Genomic DNA, 21044 nt, shown 5'->3' with positions numbered 1-21044 from the left:
CAACCAGCCCAAGCTGACCTCTCCTGCCTTGCCTGCATCTGGCTCTACTCAAGGGCTTGGGGAGAATCGCCTCAAAATAAGACGTTTCTGCCAGTTCTCCTGTGCCCTGAGCTCTGTAATCAAGACGCCTGTGCTGTTCTGTTGTGCCCACTGCCTTGGCCGCAGCACCTTGGAGTGGCCTGCGTGGCAGCGGTGCTTGGGCCAGGACCCGAGGTGAGCCCGCGGTGTCTGTGTCTGTGTGCACAGATACTCTGCACATAAGAGAAGCCAAACTTCTGGCAGGAGGACTGAGTTAGGGGTGGGAGGGAAGTGGACAGTGATGGTTTTTTCCTTTCGATAAGGCCAAAGTGTTTACTCTTCAGTGACTTAAAATGCATAAACAAAATGCTTACTGAAACTATTGCTTTATTTTTAATATATAAATAGTTATTATGGCTTGCCTTGTCATTTTTTGGGGCAGAGACAGCTTTGGGGGTGGGAATGGGAAGGAGGGGTGGGGGCTCCATACCATGAGAGGTGGTCCTCTGCTGCATAGACATTGCCATCTACTGGGTTATTATTTTTTTTAATTTTTATTGAAGGATAATTGCTTTACAGAATTTTGTTGTTTTCTGTCAAGCTTCAACATGAATCAGCCATAGGTATACATACATCACATCCCTTTTGAAACTCCCCCCATCCCACCCCTCTAGGTTGATACAGAGCCCTGTCTGAGTTCCCTGAGCCATACAGCAAATTCTTGTTGGCTACCTATTTTACATATGGTAATGTAAGTTTCCATGTTACTCTTTCCATACATTTCACCTGCTCCTCCCCTCTCCCCATGTCCATAAGTCTGTTCTCTATGTCTGCTTCTCCACTGCTGTCCTGTAAATAAATTCTTCAGTATCATTTTTCTAGGTTCCATATATGTGGACTAGAATACAGCATTTCTCTTTCTCTTTCTGACTCACTTCACTCTGTATAATAGGTTCTATGTTCATCTACCTCATCAGAACTGACTCAAATGTGTTCCTTTTATGGCTGAGTAATATTCCACTCTGTATATGTAACACTTCTTTATCCATTCATCTGTTGATGCACATCTAGGCTGCTTCTGTGTTCTAGCTATTGTAAACAGTGCTCCAATGAACCATGGGATACATGTGTCTTTTTCAACCCTGGCTTCCTCACGGTATATGCCTAGGACTGGGATTGCTCGGTCATATGGTGGTTTTACTCCTAGTTTTTTAAGGAATCTCCATACCATCCTCCATAGTGGCTGTATCAATTTACATTCCCACCAAAAGTGCAAGAGTTCCCTTTTCTCCACACCCTCTCCAACATTTATTGTTTGTAGACATTTTAATGATGGCCATTCTGACCAGTGTGAGGTAATATCTCATTGTGGTTTTGATTTGCATTTCTCTAATAATCAGTGATGTTGAGTATATTTTCATGTGTTTATTAGACAGCGATACATCTTCTTCGGAGAAATGTCTGTTTAGGTTTTTCCCCCTTGTGGGTTATTTTTAAGATGAGGCTGCAGAGGTTACACCTGGCCTATTTGGGGATTGCAACTCGGTGCCTAACACAGGACTGGGACTGCTTTCCACACAGCGTCCACACGAGGACAGTGTGCCTGCTGCCAAGCGTGGACAGCATCACCCGAGTGTGCCTGCTGCCAAGAGCCCACTGTGGTTTCTGGCCGTATCTCCCGGGGTGGCTGGCATGTCTGTTCTACAAGCACAGCACTCGTGCAGCAGACTGTCTGGGCCGGAATCCAGTTTTGTTTTCTGCAGTTCTGGATTGCTCCCCTTCCTGTCCCTCTTCCCTTCGTAATGCATTCACCTTATGTGCGTTACAGGAATGGGCTGCAGTCATCACTTTCCTGGACATTTCTTCTCTAGCGAGCTGACTGCGTCTGGGGCACTCTGGCTCCCTCTCTGTCAGCAATCCTTAGGCAGACAAACAACGTTAGGATTCCACTTTATATCACCTGGGAAGGGAGCCAAGCCTGGGCTGTTTGAGAACCCTAATAGCCAGAGTAGCTGCCAAATACTCTGTATCATTTCTGTAGATCCTCTGGGATCTTGCCTTTATTTACTTGGAATCACATTTCCTTGAGGCACGCCTAGAAGACCCATATCGTCTTGTGCTTTCATTCATTCCTTTCTAAGCTGGGCTCCCTGCAGACCTCCACCCGAACATTAACTCTCTGTAAGATCACTGCTTTTCTTACTGCCTCCTACAATAGCTGGTAAGGGAAAGATAGATTGTACCACAGAGCTCTCTTTCTAGGTGGGGACACGAGGCCTGGAATTGCTACAACCGCTTTTGGTACCATGAACGAAGCCAGCCTGGGGATGAAGCCAACACAGGAGGGCAGAGTCAAAAGAACTCCAGAGAAATGGAACTGAGTCCTGATCAAACCATTCCTGAAGCCTATAATCCTCTTTCCAGTTTTGTCAGCCAATGTTATCTTTACGCTTCAGCTAGTTTAAGGAAGATTTTGTTTCTTTCACCTGAAGAGCCTTAACTGGTTGGGAATGCCCTTCACAAGCCCCCTGCTCCCTTTCCAACTCCTCCCTTTCACTTAGGAACATCACCATTCTGTAGTTACAGTGATCTTAGTCTTTGAACAAGACTAAGTGCTGACTCTTTGCGACCCCATGGACTGCAGCCCACCAGGCTCCTCCATCCATGGGATTTTCCAGGCAAGAGTACTGGAGTGGGTTGCCATTTCCTTCTCCAGGGGATCTTTCCAACCCAGGGATCGAACCCGGGTCTCCCACATTGTAGGCAGACGCTTTTACAGTCTGAGCTACCAGGGAAGCTCAAATACTGCCTCACACATATTCAACTCAGATCCCACCTCCTCAGAGAGGCTTTTCCCAGTGATCTGAGTTCTGTACCACCCTCCTCGTCCGAATCACGGTACCTGGTTTTCTAGAGTCTTAGCACTGTCTGGGGTTGTGCTTTCAGGTGTGGGCTTGTTGACAGTCTGTTTCTTGACCCTAGGGACATTGCCTGGGTCATTCATTTTCCCTTCCCAAGTGTCTGGCATGGAGTAAGTGTTCAATAAACACTCGCTGAAGTTGTGAATGGGTTCTCGCACCTATACACTGTGTGTGAGGGTCCAGCCACTGTGGAGGTGCTCAGGGCTGAGTCTGGATGGCAGCCGTCTGCTCCAGTGCCTTGTCCTTGGGCTCCAGTGCTCTTCTCATGCTCATACAGCTGTTTCTTCCATGTCGTCTGGTTCTGCTTTCTCAGGAACCTGTTTCTTCTTTGTGAAGAAAACAAGAGAGGGTTCTGGCTGTTCAGTTGTGTGCTCAGAATTTTGAAGGTGGGGACAGAGAGGAGGAAGATTTGACTTCTTGAGAAATGAACAAGAGATAAAAGGTAGCCAGGTTTACCTGGGTCTTGCACTGTCCTACTCATTATGCTGTATTTGATCAGCAGAAAGCTGGGATCTTCCTCTGCTGGGCCTCAGAGGAGGACAGGGGCACTCTGGGCTTAGAGGAGGCCAAAGTACCAGGACGGATCAGACCAGAAGGTTTCTCTATTTATTACAAGTCTCATTACACAAATACAGCTGACTGGAAGGTCTAAAAGACCCTTCCAACCCTGATCCACCTGTAGGCACGAGGACAGGGGCTACGCTCACTGGCCGGCAAGCCCTTCTTAGAAGAACTGCTTGTCCCCCAGATGGTTCAGAGTCTTGGGTCCTGCAGCAGAGAGAAACCCAACCTGGATGGACAACCCCTCAAAGCAGTCCTTGGTGGCAATGCTCTGGGCAAAGTAGCAGCTTGAAGTTTCACAGTTTGTGTCTTCCAAACATACAAGTCAAGTCAACAGTTAAAAATAAAATGAAAAAAGGAGAAGGCTGGAAAGGTGGTCCTGGAAGAGGCTGTGGGTGCGGGAAGAGCACACAGTGGGCTTCAGATATATTGGCAGTTCCTTGATTTGGACAGATGTACGTCATTCTAAAATGATTCTTTCTGTTTAGTTCAGTTCAGTCGCTCAGTCATGTCCGACTCTTTGTGACCCCATGAACCGCAGCACGCCAGGCCTCCCTGTCCATCACCAACTCCTGGAGTCCACTCAAACCCATGTCCATCAAGTCGGTGATGCCATCTAACCATCTCATCCTCTGTCGTCCCCTTCTCCTCCTGCCCCCAATCTTTCCCTGCATCAGGGTCTTTTCAATAAGTCAGCTCTTCATATCAGGTGGCCAAAGTATTGGAGTTTCAGCTTCAACATCAGTCCTTCCAATGAACATCCAGGACTGATCTCCTTTAGGATGGACTGGTTGGATCTCCTTGCAGTCCAAGGGACTCTCAAGAGTCTTCTCCAGCACCACAGTTCAAAAGCATCAATTCTTTGGTGCTCAGCTTTCATCATAGTCCAACTCTCACATCCATACATGACTACTGGAAAAACCATAGCCTTGACTAGACGGACTTTGGTGACAAAGTAATGTCTCTGCTTTTTAATATGCTGTCTAGGTTGGTCATAACTTTCCTTCCAAAGAGTAAGCATCTTTTAATTTCATGGCTGCAATCTCCATCTGTAGTGATTTTGGAGCCCAGAAAAATAAAGTCAGCCACTGTTTCCCCATCTATTTGCCATGACGTGATGGGACCAGATGACTTGATCTTAGTTTTCTGAACGTTGAGTCTTAAGCCAACTTTTTCACTTTCATCAAGAGGCTCTTTAGTTCTTCTTCACTTTCTGCCATAAGGGTGGTGCTATCTGCATATGTGAGATTATTGATATTTCTGCCAGCAATTTTGATTCCAGCTTGTGCTTCATCCAGCCCAGCATTTCTCATGACGTACTCTGCATATAAGTTAACAAAGCAGGGTGACAATATACAGCTTTGATGTACTCCTTTTCCTATTTGGAACCAGTCTTTTGTTCCATGTCCAGTTCTAACTGTTGCTTCCTGACCTGCATACAGGTTTCAGAAGAGGCAGGTCAGGTGGTCAGGTACTCCCATCTTTCAGAATTTTCCACAGTTTATTGTGATCCACACAGTCAAAGGCATTGGCATAGTCAATAAAGCAGAAATAGATGGTTTTCTGGAACTTTCTTGCTTTTTCCATGATCCAGCGGATGTTGGCAATTTGATCTCTGGTTCCTCTGCCTTTTCTAAAATCAGTTGGAACATCTGGAAGTTCACGGTTCACATATTGCTGAAGCCTGGCTTAGAGAATTTGATTCTTTACATACATTCAAATGGCACTGACTTTCTGTATGCATGTTATATCTTAAAAAATTTTTAATTAAAGGAAAAAAAAAAAAAAACCCCAAATGTGAAAGGCTAGAAGTGGATGATGGAGCAGAAATGAAACTGAAGAGCATAGAGACGGAAGAGGTGAGCAAAGGCGGGAGATGACGTCTTGGACATGGGGATGTTGGCCTCAGTTTCTCTTCTTCTGTCTGGATCCTGGTTCTGCTTCTAGGTGCCGGAGCCCCACTAGCATGCCCAGGATTGAGATACCTTAAATACAGACAGACAAGGTTAGTGGCTGACATAAGCACTGCGCTTGCTTAGATTACTTGTATAAGGCTGGTCCTCAGGGCTGGGATGGCTCCTGTGGGAGTTCCAGGGCCATTCAATGCTTACTTGCCACCATGAGGGGTGCCATGACGCCAATCGTGGGAGCCGCGGTCCCAAATACAAACAACTCACAGAGGAAGTGCCCCAATGCGAGGAAGAAGGTCCAGAGCGTGATGTAGTACAGCCTACAGGGGAGCAGACAGAAATGGGATTGTAGGTACAGCTTGTTCAGTGTAGAGGAAGTAGTCAGACTTGAAACACACAAATCAAAACCCAGGAAATGACTATGGCTAAAGAAAAAGGAGACTTGGTCCCGCGAAAGACCTGGCTGCTGCTGCTGTTGCTGCTAAGTTGCATCAGTCATGTCCAACTTTGTGTGACCCCACAGATGGCAGCTGCTAGATCACATCAATTTTATTCACCTCTAGGGCAAAACCAATGGAGAAGGCAATGCCAAGCCACTCCAGTACTCTTGCCTAGAAAATCCCATGGATAGAGGAGGCTGGTAGGCTGCAGTCCATGGGGTCGCTACAAGTCGGATGCGACTGAGTGACTTCACTTTCACTTTTCACTTTCACACAATGGAGAAGGTAATGGCAACCCACTCCAGTGTTCTTGCCTGGAGAATCCCAGGGATGGCAGAACCTGGTGGGCTGCCATCTATGGGGTCGCACAGATTCGGACACGACTGAAGCGACTTAGCAGCAGCAGCAGCAGGGCAAAACCAAAGCCTTCAACTGCTAAATCGAGAGGAGAATGACCCAGCCATCCAGAGTGGCTTTGCAAGTCTTAGCAAGGTGGTGAAGCCAGTGATAGCAGAGTCTGAACTATGGAAATCCTAGGTAGTGTAGACAATTCTGGATCAATCACACTTATGTATTCTACTTACTCAAACTGGCTTGACTCTAGTCCAAGCCCCCTTTGCAAGTGTCTGGCCAGGGCCTGGTCAGTGCTCATCTGATGGATGCCACTGAATGAAGAGCATGAATGAGGAATGGGTAGCAAGGGCCTTTCTGGGACTTTTAGATGATTTTGCAACATTGGCTGCATCTTAAGATACTCTGCATCTTAACCTAGCAAAATGGTCAGATGGAGGACACAATGACAACCTCATAGGAAGATAACTTGTTCCTCAGTTTTGACAAGGAGGTGGAGAACACAGAAGTTATAGGAAGATGGACCACTTTGATAGCTGGTATCTTTCTTCTTTAACTATGAAATTTAAAAATTATGAAATACTTCAAACATACAAAAAAATCATTCATAATAGAATTTACCCCTATACAACCAATACCCTACTCCATCAAATCTCACGATCTTGACATTTTTGCTTCAGATACCTTTTTCCTAAGAAATAAAATATTACAGATTTCAGTTAAAGCTTCCTGGATGTCTTTTTTCTTTCAGGTGAAAGTTGGCTTATTTAGAGAAAGACCGATTAAATAGGAAGAATGCAGACTGTTTCAGAAAGTGAGAACAGCTAGGAATTGACTTCAGGTTTCTGGTTGCTGCTGCTGCTGCTGCTAAGTCGCTTCAGTCGTGTCTGACTCTGTGCGACCCCATAGACGGCAACCCACCAGGCTCCCCCGTCCCTGGATTCTCCAGGCAAGAACACTAGAGTGGGTGAGGTTTCTGGTTAGGGAGGGAATATAATCAGAGAGCATATCAGAAGCACAGGGACAAAAAATCCAGGCTTTACAAAAAAATTGGAAATAGAAGTCAGCATTTCCAGCTGTCCTGTGTTGGGTGAAGGGGAAATGAATGGGTAAGAGACCTAAAGTTAAGTCTCAGCTGTCCCTGTTCATCCCCAAAGCACAACAAAGAAAAGATACACCCCTTCTACTTGTCAGTAATTCTTCATCATGGTAAAGGTCGTTAAAATGATTATGCAGTCCTTACTCCCTCCCAGTCACCCTGAGAGGAAAAACAGATCCACGAGTCTCATTTTATACATGAAGGGACTGAAATGCAGAGAAGGTCTATAATAAACTTGCTGCTTCAAAGCTATTACCAACAGAAATGAGACCAGAGCCTATTTTCTAATTTTCATTCTTGGGCCTCAGAGTGTTTCCACTAAACCTCGCTGCTTCCAAAAATACATATCAATCTAGAACAAGTAGACCATAGTTGCAGGTTCAAAAGTACAAAAAAATAAAGCTGGAGAGATCACAGTGCTAACAGCCCTCAAATCCCACTTGTCCTAGTCTTCTCAGTTTAAATGAACTGAGTCTCTAATATGCAGATCTACAGAATCAGCAACAAAAATCACTGCTTCCCAGGGCTACTAGGAGGAGACTTCATCAAAGTCATGTAGAAGCATCTGGTATAATAAGAGGGGCTCAATAAATATCACTATCTCCTCTCTTGCCCAGATGCTGAGAGTCTGGTTAACACAAAAGTATTTTGGTATGAAATTCTTTTGGTGGCCTCTCTTGGGGACCTGAGCAAACTTTCCACCTAAATTGCGGTGATGATTGGTGTTGTAAAGAAAGCTCGAGCCCCCTCCAGTGGCCAGTTCGGATTACAACACTATCTAGCCCAGGGGCTGCACTTGTTCCACACTAGTTGTATGACAGAGAATGAAATGGCAACCCACTCCAGCATTCTTGCATAGAGAATCCCGTGGACAGAGGAGCCTGGTGGGCTGCTGTCCATAGGGTCCCACAGAGTCGGACACGACTGAAGCGACTTAGCATGCATGCATTGGATAAGGAAATGGCAACCCACTCGAGTGTTCTTGCCTGAGAATCCCAGGGACAGAGGAGCCTGGTAGGTCGCACCCCATAGTTCAGTTGGAAATGACTGAAGCGACGTGGCAGCAGCAGCAGCAGTCTGTATGAGGGGCTTCCCAGGTGGCAAAGAGGTAAACAATCTGTCTGCCAATGTAGGAGCTCAAGAGATGCAGGTTTGATCCTACCCTAGGTCAGGAAGATCCCCTGGAGTAGGAAATGGCAACCCACTTCAGTATTCTTGCCTGGTGGGCTACAGTCCATGCGGTCACAAAGAGTTGGACATGAGCATGCACGCACACATGCACACAGTCTGTGTGAGCCCTCTGAAGAGGCAGAATACAGAGGAGTCCTCGTTTCTCTGTGACCCTCCCTTCATTACTCTGTGTAAACAAACAGCTGTTTACTGGTGAGCTCTTGATATCACCTATCGTGATTTCTGTTCACCCTGCCTCTCAAGGAGGAATGTGAGTATAGGCACGCCATGGCCTCTCTAAAAAGAGCAAGCACACTACCTCTTTAGTAGAAAGGCTAACTCGTTAGTAAAGAAGTAGACTGATATGATGCAGGCCACTGGATCACAACATAACCAGTTTGCTGTGTCCGTTTCAAAGAATTGTTAAGCTTTAAAGACCTTCAGGCCTGTTCTGTTTTATAGCCCTGAAAGGAATGGTACTTAGTAATCTTTTATCTTCACATCCTAGGTTACTGTATCAAATCATAGGCCATATGATGGAATCATAGTCCATCATAATTGCCTCTTGGCCCTGGGCATTTATTAGAATCAACTGAAGAAATTTTATCAAATTACCCAGACCTGGATACCATATCAGTTAAATCATACACTCTGGAGATGGGCCCAGGAACCCCTGGTATTTTCTAAAGCCTTGCCTTGTTGATTTTCACGTACTGGCATTGATAAACAAGTCTCTGAGGGAGGAACACAATGGCTCTGCTTAGCACCCATTTCCAACACAGGGAGATGCTGTTCCCTCCTTTACATACGTTTTGTTGTGAATGTCGATGGCGCAGAGGCACCGAACCACTGATGAGAGCAGCGTCCAGATTCCATAGGTCCGAGCTTGAAGGCCATTCACTGTGCAGCAGAAACAAGCAGGAGTGTTGAGAAGGGTGTGTCAGGGTTCCCTCCAAACTCCTCCAGCTTCACTGGAGGAGTCAGAGAGCTGAGCCTGCGATCCCCTTGGCTGGGCAAAGTACAGGCTCTGATGCTGCACATGCGAACTAGAAGGGATGGAAAGAATTCCGGAAGGAGAACTGGTTCAGCTTCTCTTCCAATGCCTTCAGTTGGGCGGGCGAGTTCCAAGAGTAGAAACCCAACAAACAGCCCACTTAGACAGTAACTCCTGGGTTAGTGGTTTATGGCTCTGCCTGGAAACCGCTCTGGTGTTGGTGAAGCAAGTGAGTCTGAATCAGGATAAGTGTGGAGGAACACGGTGGAGAGCGGTCTGTCAATGCAAGATGCCTAGGAGGTCAGCAGACTTTCAGTGAGGCTGATGCAGGACAGAACACAGAAATACTGAGCCCTGCACCCACACCTGGTCTTTAAGAGACCCAGGTCCCTGGATCTCCTGAATTCAGATCTATATTATGTGAATGAAACCCTAATGAGGCTGGTTTCCTGTGTGTGCGGGAAGGGAACAAAGCTCTGGTGTTTGCTGGGGCCACTCTGCTCTTGCTGGTTTCATTCTGGCACTGCTGTGCTAATATCTTCTCCAGAGAGTGTGAATCATAGTCCATCATAACAGTGCTTCTTGACCCTGGGCATATATTAGAATCAACTGACAAAATTTTATCAAATTACCAAGACCTGGATACCAGATCAGTGAAATCGTATACTCTGGAGGTAGGCTGAAACCCCCCTGGTATTTTCTAAAGCCTTGCCTTGTTGATTTTAATGTACTGGCATTGATCTACGGTGAAAAGCAAAGATACTTCCTTTGCTGGTCTCCTGAGCAAGAGAAATTTTAAGGGACAAGACTCACAACCGAAAGGTCTTTCAGGATTTTCCTTTAAGGATTTTTGAGCCTTTGGAAAACCAGACAGAAACACCAAATTCATAACCCCAAAGATCTTTAGATGGTAGTCATTTTGAGAAAAAAAATCCCATATCCCAAACTAATATTTAACGGTTAGTCCTGAAGTGAAGTCGCTCAGTTGTGTCCGCCTCTTTGTGACCCCATGGACTGTAGCCTACTAGGCTCTTCGGTCCATGGGATTTTTGAGGCAAGAATGTTGGAGTGGGTTGCCATTTCCTTCTCCAGGGGATCTTCCCGACCCAGTGATGGAACCCAGGTCTCCTGCATGGTAGGCAGATGCTTTACCATCTGAGCCACCAGGGAAGTCAGTCCTGGAGGGCTATATATATTTTTTCTTTTTACACTCTTTTTAAAGCATTTTGATAGCTCTTCTGATGGAAAGATAGGAAATTTCTCTATTCTACTTCTATATATCTCACTAAGGGTGAGATATACAAATGGAGTATCTCAGTAATCCTAACCAGAGTAGGCATCAAGTAAAATTCTTCTACTGGATGCTCCAGGGTCCTGGTATCACCAGCAAAGTACCAGGAGGTCCCGAGGGACCTATTTCCGGGCTGTGTGTGCATGCAGGCCTGCACAAGCTAACAAACACACTTCTGCTCACCTATTGCCCTTCGACAAATCACATAACCCCTGGACTTTTCTGTCTCAACTTTAAATTCAAAGGGCTAGGTAAGATGACCTCTAAAAACCTGTGAATCTATACAGAGTTCCTGGACCACCGGAGGACAGCACTGGAGGGTGAAAAGTGGAATTGTTCCACCCACTTTTCCAGGTTCTCTAAGCTTTGTTCAAAGTGAGGCTTAGCCTATTTACTTTCATTTTATACCCAGATGTTGCAGAAAAATGAGCTAGGTCAGAGCCTGAATCTAGGTTACCTATATATGTGACATAGAATTGTCGCTACTATGAAATGGTGCGGCAGCTCAAGCCACCCCACGTATCAAAGCAGGGAAGCGCAAGCTGAAATGTGCAACCACTCTCCAGCAGAGAGGCTCAGGACGCTGGGAAAAGCCATCGTGGGCCTGTGGAAGTTCATGTGGGAAACCAACCTGGAGGGATTTTGGATATCTTTTCAGGGTCTGTGTCATGGTTTGAGAAGACCTTGGATGAGTACTTCTCCATATGCAATGTAGGGTATAAACCATACGGCCCATGACCTGATTTCTGAAAGAAGCAACAGGAAAACCTTCTTCATGGTTTCCTCATCAGGTATCAGAGTCATCAGAAGTCTGTCTCCTCACTTGTTTTTGTAATGGTATTTGTACAGACCAGCTGCCAAGGGCAGTGTAAAATGAAGGGAAAGGTATTCAGAGAAGCTTGCGGGCAAAATGGACCAATTGTTATCCACCACGTCTGTTACTCTAGTGGCTTAGGATCACTAGCTTAGGCAGAATCAGAATCACCTGGGAAGTTTCTAAAAAGAACTTCCTGTGACACATCCAGGGGGTGAAAGATTCAGTAATTGGGTCTGGAGAGGGAATTGGCCACCTGTGCTTTGTTTGATTTTAGTTATTCAGTTATTGTGATGTAAAGCCAGGTCTGGGGACCACCATTTAAGCCACTACCACAAAGGATGGAGGTGTTTGCTTTCTTACCCAGGTCTGGTTTGCCGGTATAGAGCTTTTCATAGAGAAAGGTGTGGTCTCGGAAGCTCTGTAGTGAGTTCCCCGCGGCTACGATGGATACCATCACCAGCCAGCTTCGTAACATGTTTAGGAATCGGCTCATGGCTCGCCTCCAACCTGAGAGGGCTTTTTGCCTTGGAAACAAAAGCAAAGGGCAGGAGACAATAGATGGTTAATGTGCTTCTACCATAAGTTCTGTAGTTAACCTGTGTCCCATTCATGAGAGCTGTACTAATCCTACTTTGTCAGTGATTTCATAAACTTCTCTCCCAAGTGCCGGAGGCTCGTCTATCCCCAGGCACCCTTCATAGGGTTGGCACACTGCCTTTGAATATCTACCTTAAATCAAAGTGTGCTGACCAGAGTAAAAAGACTAAATAATGCAGTGGGTGGAAATGACAAACCCAGTGGGAAAAATGGAAAGAAAGAAACAGAAGAGAGGGAGGTGTCCAAACGTCACTACAAAGAAATAAAATGGAATTTAGTGTAAGACTCACAGAAATTGGTCTCAATATTTCATCATACTAATAGTGGTGAGTCAACAGTATACTCTGAAATAAGCAGCACCATGCTTATGTTTGTCTAAGGAATTTCTCCAAAATATTAGCCTAAATCAGCACTCTCTTCTCTTGGCTAGAATTAGTCCCCTGGGATCTTTACTTGTAACCTGGTGTTTCACGTCAACCTTTTGTACTGCAAGTAGCTCAAAGGTGATTATAAATCTACTGATAGATACCTGCCTGGCTACTGGTGAGCGATCCTTCCAAGGACAGACAAGCCTTCTATGTCTGAGTGGCATGTATGGTTTGAGGGCATTATTAATATGCTTTAACTTTTCTATACTTTGGTTTTCAGGGACATCATGCTTCATAAATTAGGAGAACAATATAAAAGTTACAAATTAATAAATTGTTGTGAGTTGACAAATAGTAAGAAAATTAGATGGAGAAGGAAACAGCAATGTTGGTGTTGGGTTGCAGAAGAATCTACAGTTATTGAGGACTTGTATATGCCATGCACTGTGCCAAGCACCTATCATATATTATTTCATTTAATCCTTAAACAAAGTTGGTAGACACTATTAATATTTCCACTTTATAGATGAGGGATGGCATAGATGTGTTAAGTGACTTGCTTAAGGTTACACAGTCTATAGATGAAAGAGCTCAGATAAAAACCATGGTCTATTGGTCTCTAAGATGTCTCACTGAGCATATTTTGATGAAGTTTCCATTTCTGTGAGAGACAAGCGAGCCATAGCCACCTGTCCTCAAGTGGTATGGAAAATACCATCAGGCTATGTACTTTTTATTTAAAAAACAGAACAAAATGTTCGATCAACCATTGCTGAGCACAGATTTCAATCATCTTGGTTTAAATAAAAACCATGTAGATAAAAATCGAATCATGGAAGTGCTTCTTCTCATCTTTGGTATGTGACCCATGGTTTATCTATTGTCTGGATAATTTTTTGAACCTTAAGTGGCAATAAATTATCAGGCTTCCTTTGTCACTTTGACAGTAGGCCTTTTGGCATGGTCCTACATTACTCAGCTGAAACAAATATTAAAGTCAGTAATGGCAGAAGTGTGATGCACCAAAAAACACAGCAAGTTCCAGAGATAGAAGGGTCAGTGGTTGAACCCCTCAGTGCAAATGGATCACAAAACTGGACTTTGTTAAAGTCCAGAGAGAATGAAGCTCTAATGGAATCACAAGCAGTTTCAGCATGGGCCAAGACACACACACTCCACTCCCCCTACCATACTGTTTTCTCACTTGCCTCACCAGGAGCCTTAAGCTCTCAGAATCAGAAAAGCTGTATGGATGACCTCTCTCTTTGACAGAACTTATGCCCATTTCACAGAAATTCTCAGAAACTCCAGAAGATAGATGATGAAGGCAGAGCCTGAGCACTCTTTCAAACTGCTCTGCCAGTCCCTCAGCACGACTTCCTCAAAGCTTTTGAGGGCCTGTTAGAGTATCCAACGTCTATTCTCAAAATTTACCCAGGCACAGGCCAGCAAAGGTAAGGTGGTTTACTAGAGTCAGGTGAGAGTTTCCTTTCCTGGTCTCACTTTTCAGTAGCTGTGTGACTGTGGGGAAGTAATTTACACTTTATAGCTTAGATTTCCTTACCTGCAAAATGGAGATTAAAATTACCTATTCCAAGAGTTATTATAAGAATTACTTTAGAAAGCAAAAGTTTCTAGTATTGTGCCAGGCTCAGAGTGGCCACTCATTTGTTCATCGATTCACTCGTTCTGTACCTACCAAGCTTCCTTCATTTTCCCAGCTTCGTCTTCTCTTGGTCTCTGAAATCTCTTTTCCCCCTACAAGGTTGCCTCCCGGGTATCTTTCTTCTGTCCCATCTCCACTGCTTCAGGCTGTGCGGATCCTCTCCATTAGAAGCCACACAGACACCCACCTCCACCCCCCACCCCGCCCAACATTCACCCTACCTGGCGACAGTACTCTCGGCACAGCAGCAGTAGTAGCAGCAGCAAAGGAACTGCCCTAGCACAGCTCCAGACCTGGGTCTACCTGAACCACTTGTCCCCGCCCCCACTCTCAGCCCGGCTCCGGCATTGGTTTGTTGCGATCAGCCCTCGTTCTGATTGGCTGTTTAGGTTATGCTCGAGCAGGCGATGGGGCGTGAACCGCTTTACTACCAATCAGCGGTTGCCGATCCGCAAACCTCACCCCCAGCACGCCGCCCTTGCAGTGAACCCTCCTGTTGAGCGCAGCAAAACACTCCAGGTTCGGAGTCAATCTTTTGGGGGCGGAGGGGGAAAGAGCAGGAAAAGTAAGTCAAGACTTATGTGGGGAGCGGAGCCCTGTGCCCGCTCGTCGCGGCGGTGACGACAATTGTACGCGCCTGAAGCTAAGCGTCTTCCGCGCCGGGGCGCAGGCGCCTGCGCAGTGGGTCCGAGCGGGCGGTTGCTGGTTGGTTGTTGTAGTAACGGGGGAAGCCGCCTTCGGCTGCGGCCTTGAGCCCGGCTGGGGAAGGAGGAGGGAGGTAGGCGCAGAGCGCTGTCCCCGCCTGCCTGCCCCGAGCGATGGGAAGATGAAACAGGTAAACGCCTGCGCCCGCGCTCTCCTCCCCGAAGAGAGGGCGCCCCGAGTCCGGGCGGGCGCCGACCGCTGCACTTCCCTCTCCCTGTCCGGGACAGCTGTTGGCTTCCGGGCGCGCTGGGCTGAATCGCAGCGGCTGCGGCTCCCCGCGTCCTTTCCGTGGGGAGCATCTGAGGACCTCCCTGGGATGGGCTGAGCCATGGGTGGATCTGAGAGCCTGATCCCTTTAGGGAGAGGACACTCCTCGGGCAAGTGCCCTCAATCTTCCGATCGCCCTGTCTGTTCCTGCCCAGCTCTCAGCCTAGGACAGGTTGGCATCCCTTCGTCGCTTGGAGGTTTAGTTTCTTTTGTATGAATTTAAGGGACTTCCCAACATTTTGGGAAATACTGAGAAATCCTGTTGGGGATACTCGGTAGAAAGCCTTGAGATTGTTCCATACTGCCCATTTCGCTGAACATGTGTAGGGAATCCTTGTCGGAACTGGCTTTCCTCGCCCCCTGTTTAGATTATCCCATATATTAATGCGGAGAAGGCAATGGCACCCCACTCCAGTACTCTTGCCTGGAAAATCCCATGGACGGAGGAGCCTGGTGGGCTACAGTCCATGGGGTCGCTAAGAGTCGGACACGACTGAGCGACTTCACTTTCACTTTCATGCATTGGAGAAGGCAATGGCAACCCACTCCAGTGTTCTTACCTTGAGAATCCCAGGGATGGGGGAGCCTGGTGGGCTGCCGTCTATGGGGTCGCACAGCGTCAGAGTGGACACGACTGAAGCGGCTTAGCAACATAGCAACAACATATATTAATGCATAGAAAAATAAGGTTTGGAAAGATTGAATGGTAATCTTTGAGTAATAGGATTATGGTTATTCAAACATTTTCTTATCTGTTATTTCTAGTCCATCCTCAAACACACAATGAAATGTACCTTTTCTCTATTAAAGTATTATAATTAGAAATAGGCTAATTTTAATGTCTATTTGATATTCGGATAATAGTTTGTGATTTTCAGTAAGGGAGAATAATTTTTGAGAGCGTTTGGAAGAACAGACCCCTCTCCCCTCAGCCACCACCCCCCCCCCCCGCCCCCCCCCCCGCCCCCCCCCCCCCCCCGCCGCTATTTACAACCTTGATTCAGCAGAATATATTCATTTTTTGCTTGTATTTATTTCAGTGGAATCATGATCGTATTTTATCTATACTCTAAAGAAATATTTGGAAGGATCTTAAAAGTTGGGTTTTTCATTTTAGCTCATGTCAGGTTTTGCTATCAAGGAAATCAGCTGCATATCTCAGATTTTCCTAAAATTTAAGTAACCCTATCATTTTGATGCACATTAGATTTAGTATGTAAAAGAAACACAGGAAACTTAATAGCCTCTCTTCAGATACACAGAGGACAGACAATATGTTTGTAAAAAAAAATCTTGATCATTGTACCATATGTGAGGCACTGTGAAAAAAGGTAAGTTTCTAGAGGCTGGACCCTATTTACATAAATATCTGTTTTAGTTACATAAAAGATCGCCGTTAATAATGAACATAAAGACAGCTGGGTTATATTTCAGATCCTTTGTCTCTCTTGCAGGAATCTGTGCCACCCAAATTGTTTGATCCAGTGAATGTGCAAGGAAAGGTCTCTGAGGCCCCCGTCTGCTGACTGCATGACAAACTCTAAAGGAAATGCCAGTCGTGATGGCCCGGGACCTGGAGGAAACAGCATCATCCTCAGAGGATGAGGAGGTGGTAAGCCAGGAGTAAGTAATAGCAAGCCTGCTTTTGTCCCTTTGCCTTCAGGTTGGAAGATAGTTCTCTTTTATTTTACCCCTATCCTCTTTTATCCAATATCCTTCCTTTGGTGTTATCTGACTCTGGTTTTAGTCTCCATACATGGTCTAATTTGGGATCTTTTATGGGGATGACCATAAGCTATCTGGCCTCCCTGGTGGCTCAGAGGTTAAAGCGTCTGCCTCCAATGCGGGATACCCTTGTTCGATCCCTGGGTCAGGAAGATCCCCTGGAGAAGGAAATGGTAACCCACTCCAGTATTCTTGCCTGGAGAATCCCATGGACAGAAGAGCCTGGCAGGCTACAGTCCATGGGGTCGCAAAGAGTCAGACACGACTGAGCGACTTCACTTCACTTCACTTAAGCTATCTGAAATGAGATAAGGCTCTGTTCTGGCCTCATGAGTGAACATCGGCCCTAGATGGTACAGGTAGTAGCTCTTAGTCAACTCTTGATCAGAGCTCCTAACATAGGAGTTTTTGAATTATTTAGATGTGGAAGAAAAGTAGGTCTCCCAGCACTGTGACATTGGTTATTTTCTCCAAAGCCTTTAGGATGATAGAGTGATGATAATAATAAATTATTTGAGGAAGTGTGGGACAGGCCATTAGAATTCTGAGGCCTGTGCTGTCTATTGAGACACATGGCTTTCTCAAGTTCTTTTAGATAAGAGTCAAGTTTCTTCATTGCTGGATTCTCACAAGAATATAAATGAAGATAGTGGAAATGTAGCTGCTATAGGTGATGCTAAGGGCTTTAACTGCCATATCCCATTTAACAATAACATCTGAAGATGTTATTATTCCCACTTAACTAAGCTCAGCCCCACACATATCAAAGAACTTCCTTAGGGTCGCATGGAGGTTAAGGGATAGATTGAGAATTAGACCTAGGTTCCAGGATTTTGAAGCTCTTAGATGTTTCGCCTCCTTTAATATTATTACATGACACAGAGAGCAAAGAGGGAATCTGGCTTAAAGATAAGATTAGTTTTTAAGGTTTTGTGTAAGTTCACTAGGATTCATGTGCTATGTCATCTGAAAAGTGGGGATAGTTTCTGCCAGGCTGAATCAAGTAGAATAGTTAGTTCAGTTGCTCAGTCGTGTCCGACTCTTTGCGACCCCATGAATCGCAGCACACCAGGCCTCCCTGTCCATTACCAACTCCCGGAGTTCACCCAGACTCATGTCCATCGAGTCGGTGATGCCATCCAGCCATCTCATCCTCTGTCATCCCCTTCTCCTCCTGCCCCCAATCCCTCCCAGCATCAGAGTCTTTTCCAGTGAGTCAACTCTTTGCATGAGGTGGCCAAAGTATTGGAGTTTCAGGTTTAGCATCAGTCCTTCCAAAGAACACCCAGGACTGATCTCCTTTAGAATGCAAAGGTTGGATCTCCTTGCAGTCCAAGGACTCTCAAGTGTCTTCTCCAACACCACAGTTCAAAAGCATGAATTCTTCGGTGCTCAGCTTTCTTCACAGTCCAACTCTCACATCCATACATGACCACTGGAAAAACAATAGCCTTGACTAAACGGACCTTTGTTGGCAAATCAAAGTACCTTTAAATTATAAAGTGCCATACAAGTGTTAAGGCATTATTCCTGCTGGATTTAATATTGATTTTAAAGTATATTTCTTATAATACAGCAGAAGTTTATATTATTTAATTAGAAAAAATTATTGAAGCATTAGTAAAGCTTTGGGGAAAGGCTTTTCATCACTGTTAGGTCATAGAAAATAATAAGAAATTTGCTCTTATTAATGTATTTGGGTCATTCTCCTTCAGGATAATTAAATGGATAATTTCCTCCGGGCACTTTGCCTTTTTGTGACTTTTTCTGTGTGCTGCCTCTTAGCCGTTTCTCCACATTTTTAACTTCTTCTGCAGACATCCGTCTTTCTGATTCAAGATCTTCTTTTAACTTTTACTTCATGACTGTCCTTTTTATTAGTGGGCTTATAGGTTGGGTCCAACAAGTATTAGATTGAATTGTATGAAATTGCTATTTAGGTAAGTCAAACACAGTCAAAATATTGAGAACTTTAGATGACTCAACATAATTTCATTTTATTTTAGATGACTCAAACTAATTTTATTTTAGTAGGTACTCAATAAATACTTGCTGCCTGAATGACTAACTTAATGAATGAATATATGGTGCATTTGTTAATGTTTTTAGCAAGATCATTCATTTAGAAGGTAAAACCTAAATTTTACTTTCTAAAGACAGCGACATGAGGACTGTTTTTAGTTTGCATAAGCTCTCTGTCCTTGGGTTGTGTCTGATTAACACTTGTAAGTGGAGGATACAAAGGCACATCATAGATACCTAGACCACCACTGGGAGCCTTCACCATTTGGTAACTGAATGATTGCTTGAGGGTAGAAGCTTGCCAGATTGTGGTCCATCCTCATTATACCAGATGAAAAGACTGTAGTCACAGGGGATCTAGTGGCAATCTAGTGGCAATTTTAGTAACTGCCATAACTTGGAAGTAGTGATAAATGTCAATGTTATTTTGAGATGTCTGCAACAACTGTGATATGGTACAAAAAAGCTATCATTTCAGATGGAGTCGAAGGGGCAGGTAATGCTAGTAGCACTGTGGATTGTTGCCTGTATTCACAATTGAGAAATGCTAAATTTCTATAGAAGTTAGTGAAAATACAGGTGTAATCCCACCCCACCTCACCCCAGTTCAAATTGATGGACATTTGCTCCTCTTACTTTTAAACTCCTACTGTTGAGTTTTGATTATTAATGTTCCATCAGCTCATGTCTATGAAACACTTGTTTTATACTTTAGGAATCTTAAAGTCAATCTTGTTCACACTTGGAGGAACATGCTTACATTTCTAAAGTTTTGCAAGTTCAAAGGTCTTAAATCATCTAAGATGTTGACTTGATTCCAAGATGTCTCTCCATGGACATCTGCTAGATCTGCTCAGATCCCCAGGCTGTATTAAAGTATTCATGCTTTGCAATCCTGGACATTAGAGCTAGAAACTGTCCAGGCATCCTTGTTTTGCATGACATTCTTTACAATAGTAAATGTAAAGGGGCTCTTTTTCTATATTTTCCTTGGGGATCCCAAATTATAAATTTATACATATAAATGTGGAAATGTTCATTTGGTATGTAGGTTCTTTGGTCCTTAAAAAGTATCTAATTCTGATTGTAAAGGCTGGCTTTACATCAGTTAAAAAGATCTTCAATAAATGATGGGCTTCCCTCATAGCTCAGTTGGTAAAGAATCTGCCTGCAATGCAGGAAACCTGGATTTGATTCCTGGATTGGGAAGATCCCATGGAGAAGGGAAAGGCTACACACTCCAAAATTCTGACCTGGAGAATTCCATGGACTGTATAGTCCTTGAGGTCGCAAAGACTTGGACATGACTGAGCAGCTTTCATTTTCAACAAATGATTATACAGCGAGTGCTACAGTTCAGAGAAATACATCTCTGTGGGCTGCAGGAGCTGGGGAAGGCTCCAGGGAGGTGGTGAGATGAGCTGGGCTATAGAGAGTGGGATTAGGTGAACAGAGAAAGTGGGGAAGGCATTTCCAGCACAGACATTGGGATGAATGAGGCTTAGAGGCTTTGAGTTATGTAGGCTGGATCCCAAGAGTGAATAATACCTGTTCCTCATGAAATAACTGTTTAAAAACCAAAATGTTCTTAGGCTTTCAATAAAGTAAGCCATAAAACTAGTCTACTTTGGTTACTAATCCAAGTTTTTTGTCCTTTCATGTCTGTAAAAGTGTAATTTCTTAATATGTCCTGGTTTCTGGTGTAAATGAATATTTAAAGTCCAAATTTTCAGTTTCCTAATCATTTGAATCTTTTCCCTTTAGCGCCAACTGGTGGGAACATGCTTTTAGTGACAATGCAGCGCCTGCCTTAAGTATTTTTAGTTTGACCTTACTGAATTAACAATTCATCTGCTACCTGTTTTCTCTTTTCAGAGGTTGTAAATGAAAAGATTCTCTGTCAGGGATGTGGCTTTCTACAGATAGTATGATTCAGGCCTTGGCTCTTGTTAGCTGTGTGTGCTTATTGTGTTCCTGACTCTTGTCAAACATTTTTACCTTTTATCAGTAATGCATCATTTGTAGGTGCTAAGGCAGACTGGTGCCAGTTTGCAGTTAGAGGTGGATTGACAAGGAACTTTAGTCAATTTCCAAAGTTTCTATCTAAAGCTTGATAGCTCCA

At 44.7% G+C, this 21044-nt stretch overlaps 2 protein-coding genes across 18 annotated transcripts in view; one reads left to right on the top strand and one right to left on the bottom strand.

Moving 5' to 3' along the window:
• Positions 1-5245: 5245 nt before the first annotated feature.
• Positions 5246-14574, bottom strand: ERG28 (ergosterol biosynthesis 28 homolog). 2 transcript variants are annotated; one of them, XM_006052843.4, is made up of 5 exons: positions 14425-14574; positions 11933-12096; positions 9280-9370; positions 5612-5730; positions 5246-5485 (listed from the first exon to the last, which is right to left on the bottom strand). In XM_006052843.4, the coding sequence occupies exons 2-5, from the start codon at positions 12063-12065 to the stop codon at positions 5406-5408; spliced, it is 423 nt and encodes a 140-aa protein (XP_006052905.1). In that variant the 5' UTR covers positions 12066-12096; positions 14425-14574; the 3' UTR covers positions 5246-5405. The 2 variants fall into 2 exon arrangements, with proteins under 2 accessions (XP_006052905.1, XP_044780656.1); XM_044924721.2 differs by lacking the exon at positions 14425-14574 and adding an exon at positions 14237-14258.
• Positions 14575-14591: 17 nt separating this feature from the next.
• The window catches only part of TTLL5 (tubulin tyrosine ligase like 5), a 315903-nt gene continuing 309450 nt past the window's right edge, over positions 14592-21044 (top strand). For 13 of the 16 annotated variants that reach the window (XM_006052853.4, XM_006052852.4, XM_006052848.4 and 10 more), the window contains exons 1-2: positions 14902-15038; positions 16630-16798. In XM_006052853.4, the coding sequence (XP_006052915.4) occupies positions 16725-16798 (74 nt within the window). In that variant the 5' untranslated portion in view covers positions 14902-15038; positions 16630-16724. Of the gene's footprint in view, positions 14723-14747; positions 14769-14901; positions 15039-15207; positions 15348-16629; positions 16799-21044 lie in introns of those variants that run through there. The other 3 variants (XM_006052845.4, XM_025296474.3, XM_006052846.4) reach the window with 3 other exon arrangements.

Source organism: Bubalus bubalis, chromosome 11 (assembly GCF_019923935.1).
Source record: "Bubalus bubalis isolate 160015118507 breed Murrah chromosome 11, NDDB_SH_1, whole genome shotgun sequence".
Lineage (NCBI taxonomy): Eukaryota > Metazoa > Chordata > Mammalia > Artiodactyla > Bovidae > Bubalus > Bubalus bubalis.
This window is presented reverse-complemented; position numbering and strand designations above follow the sequence as displayed.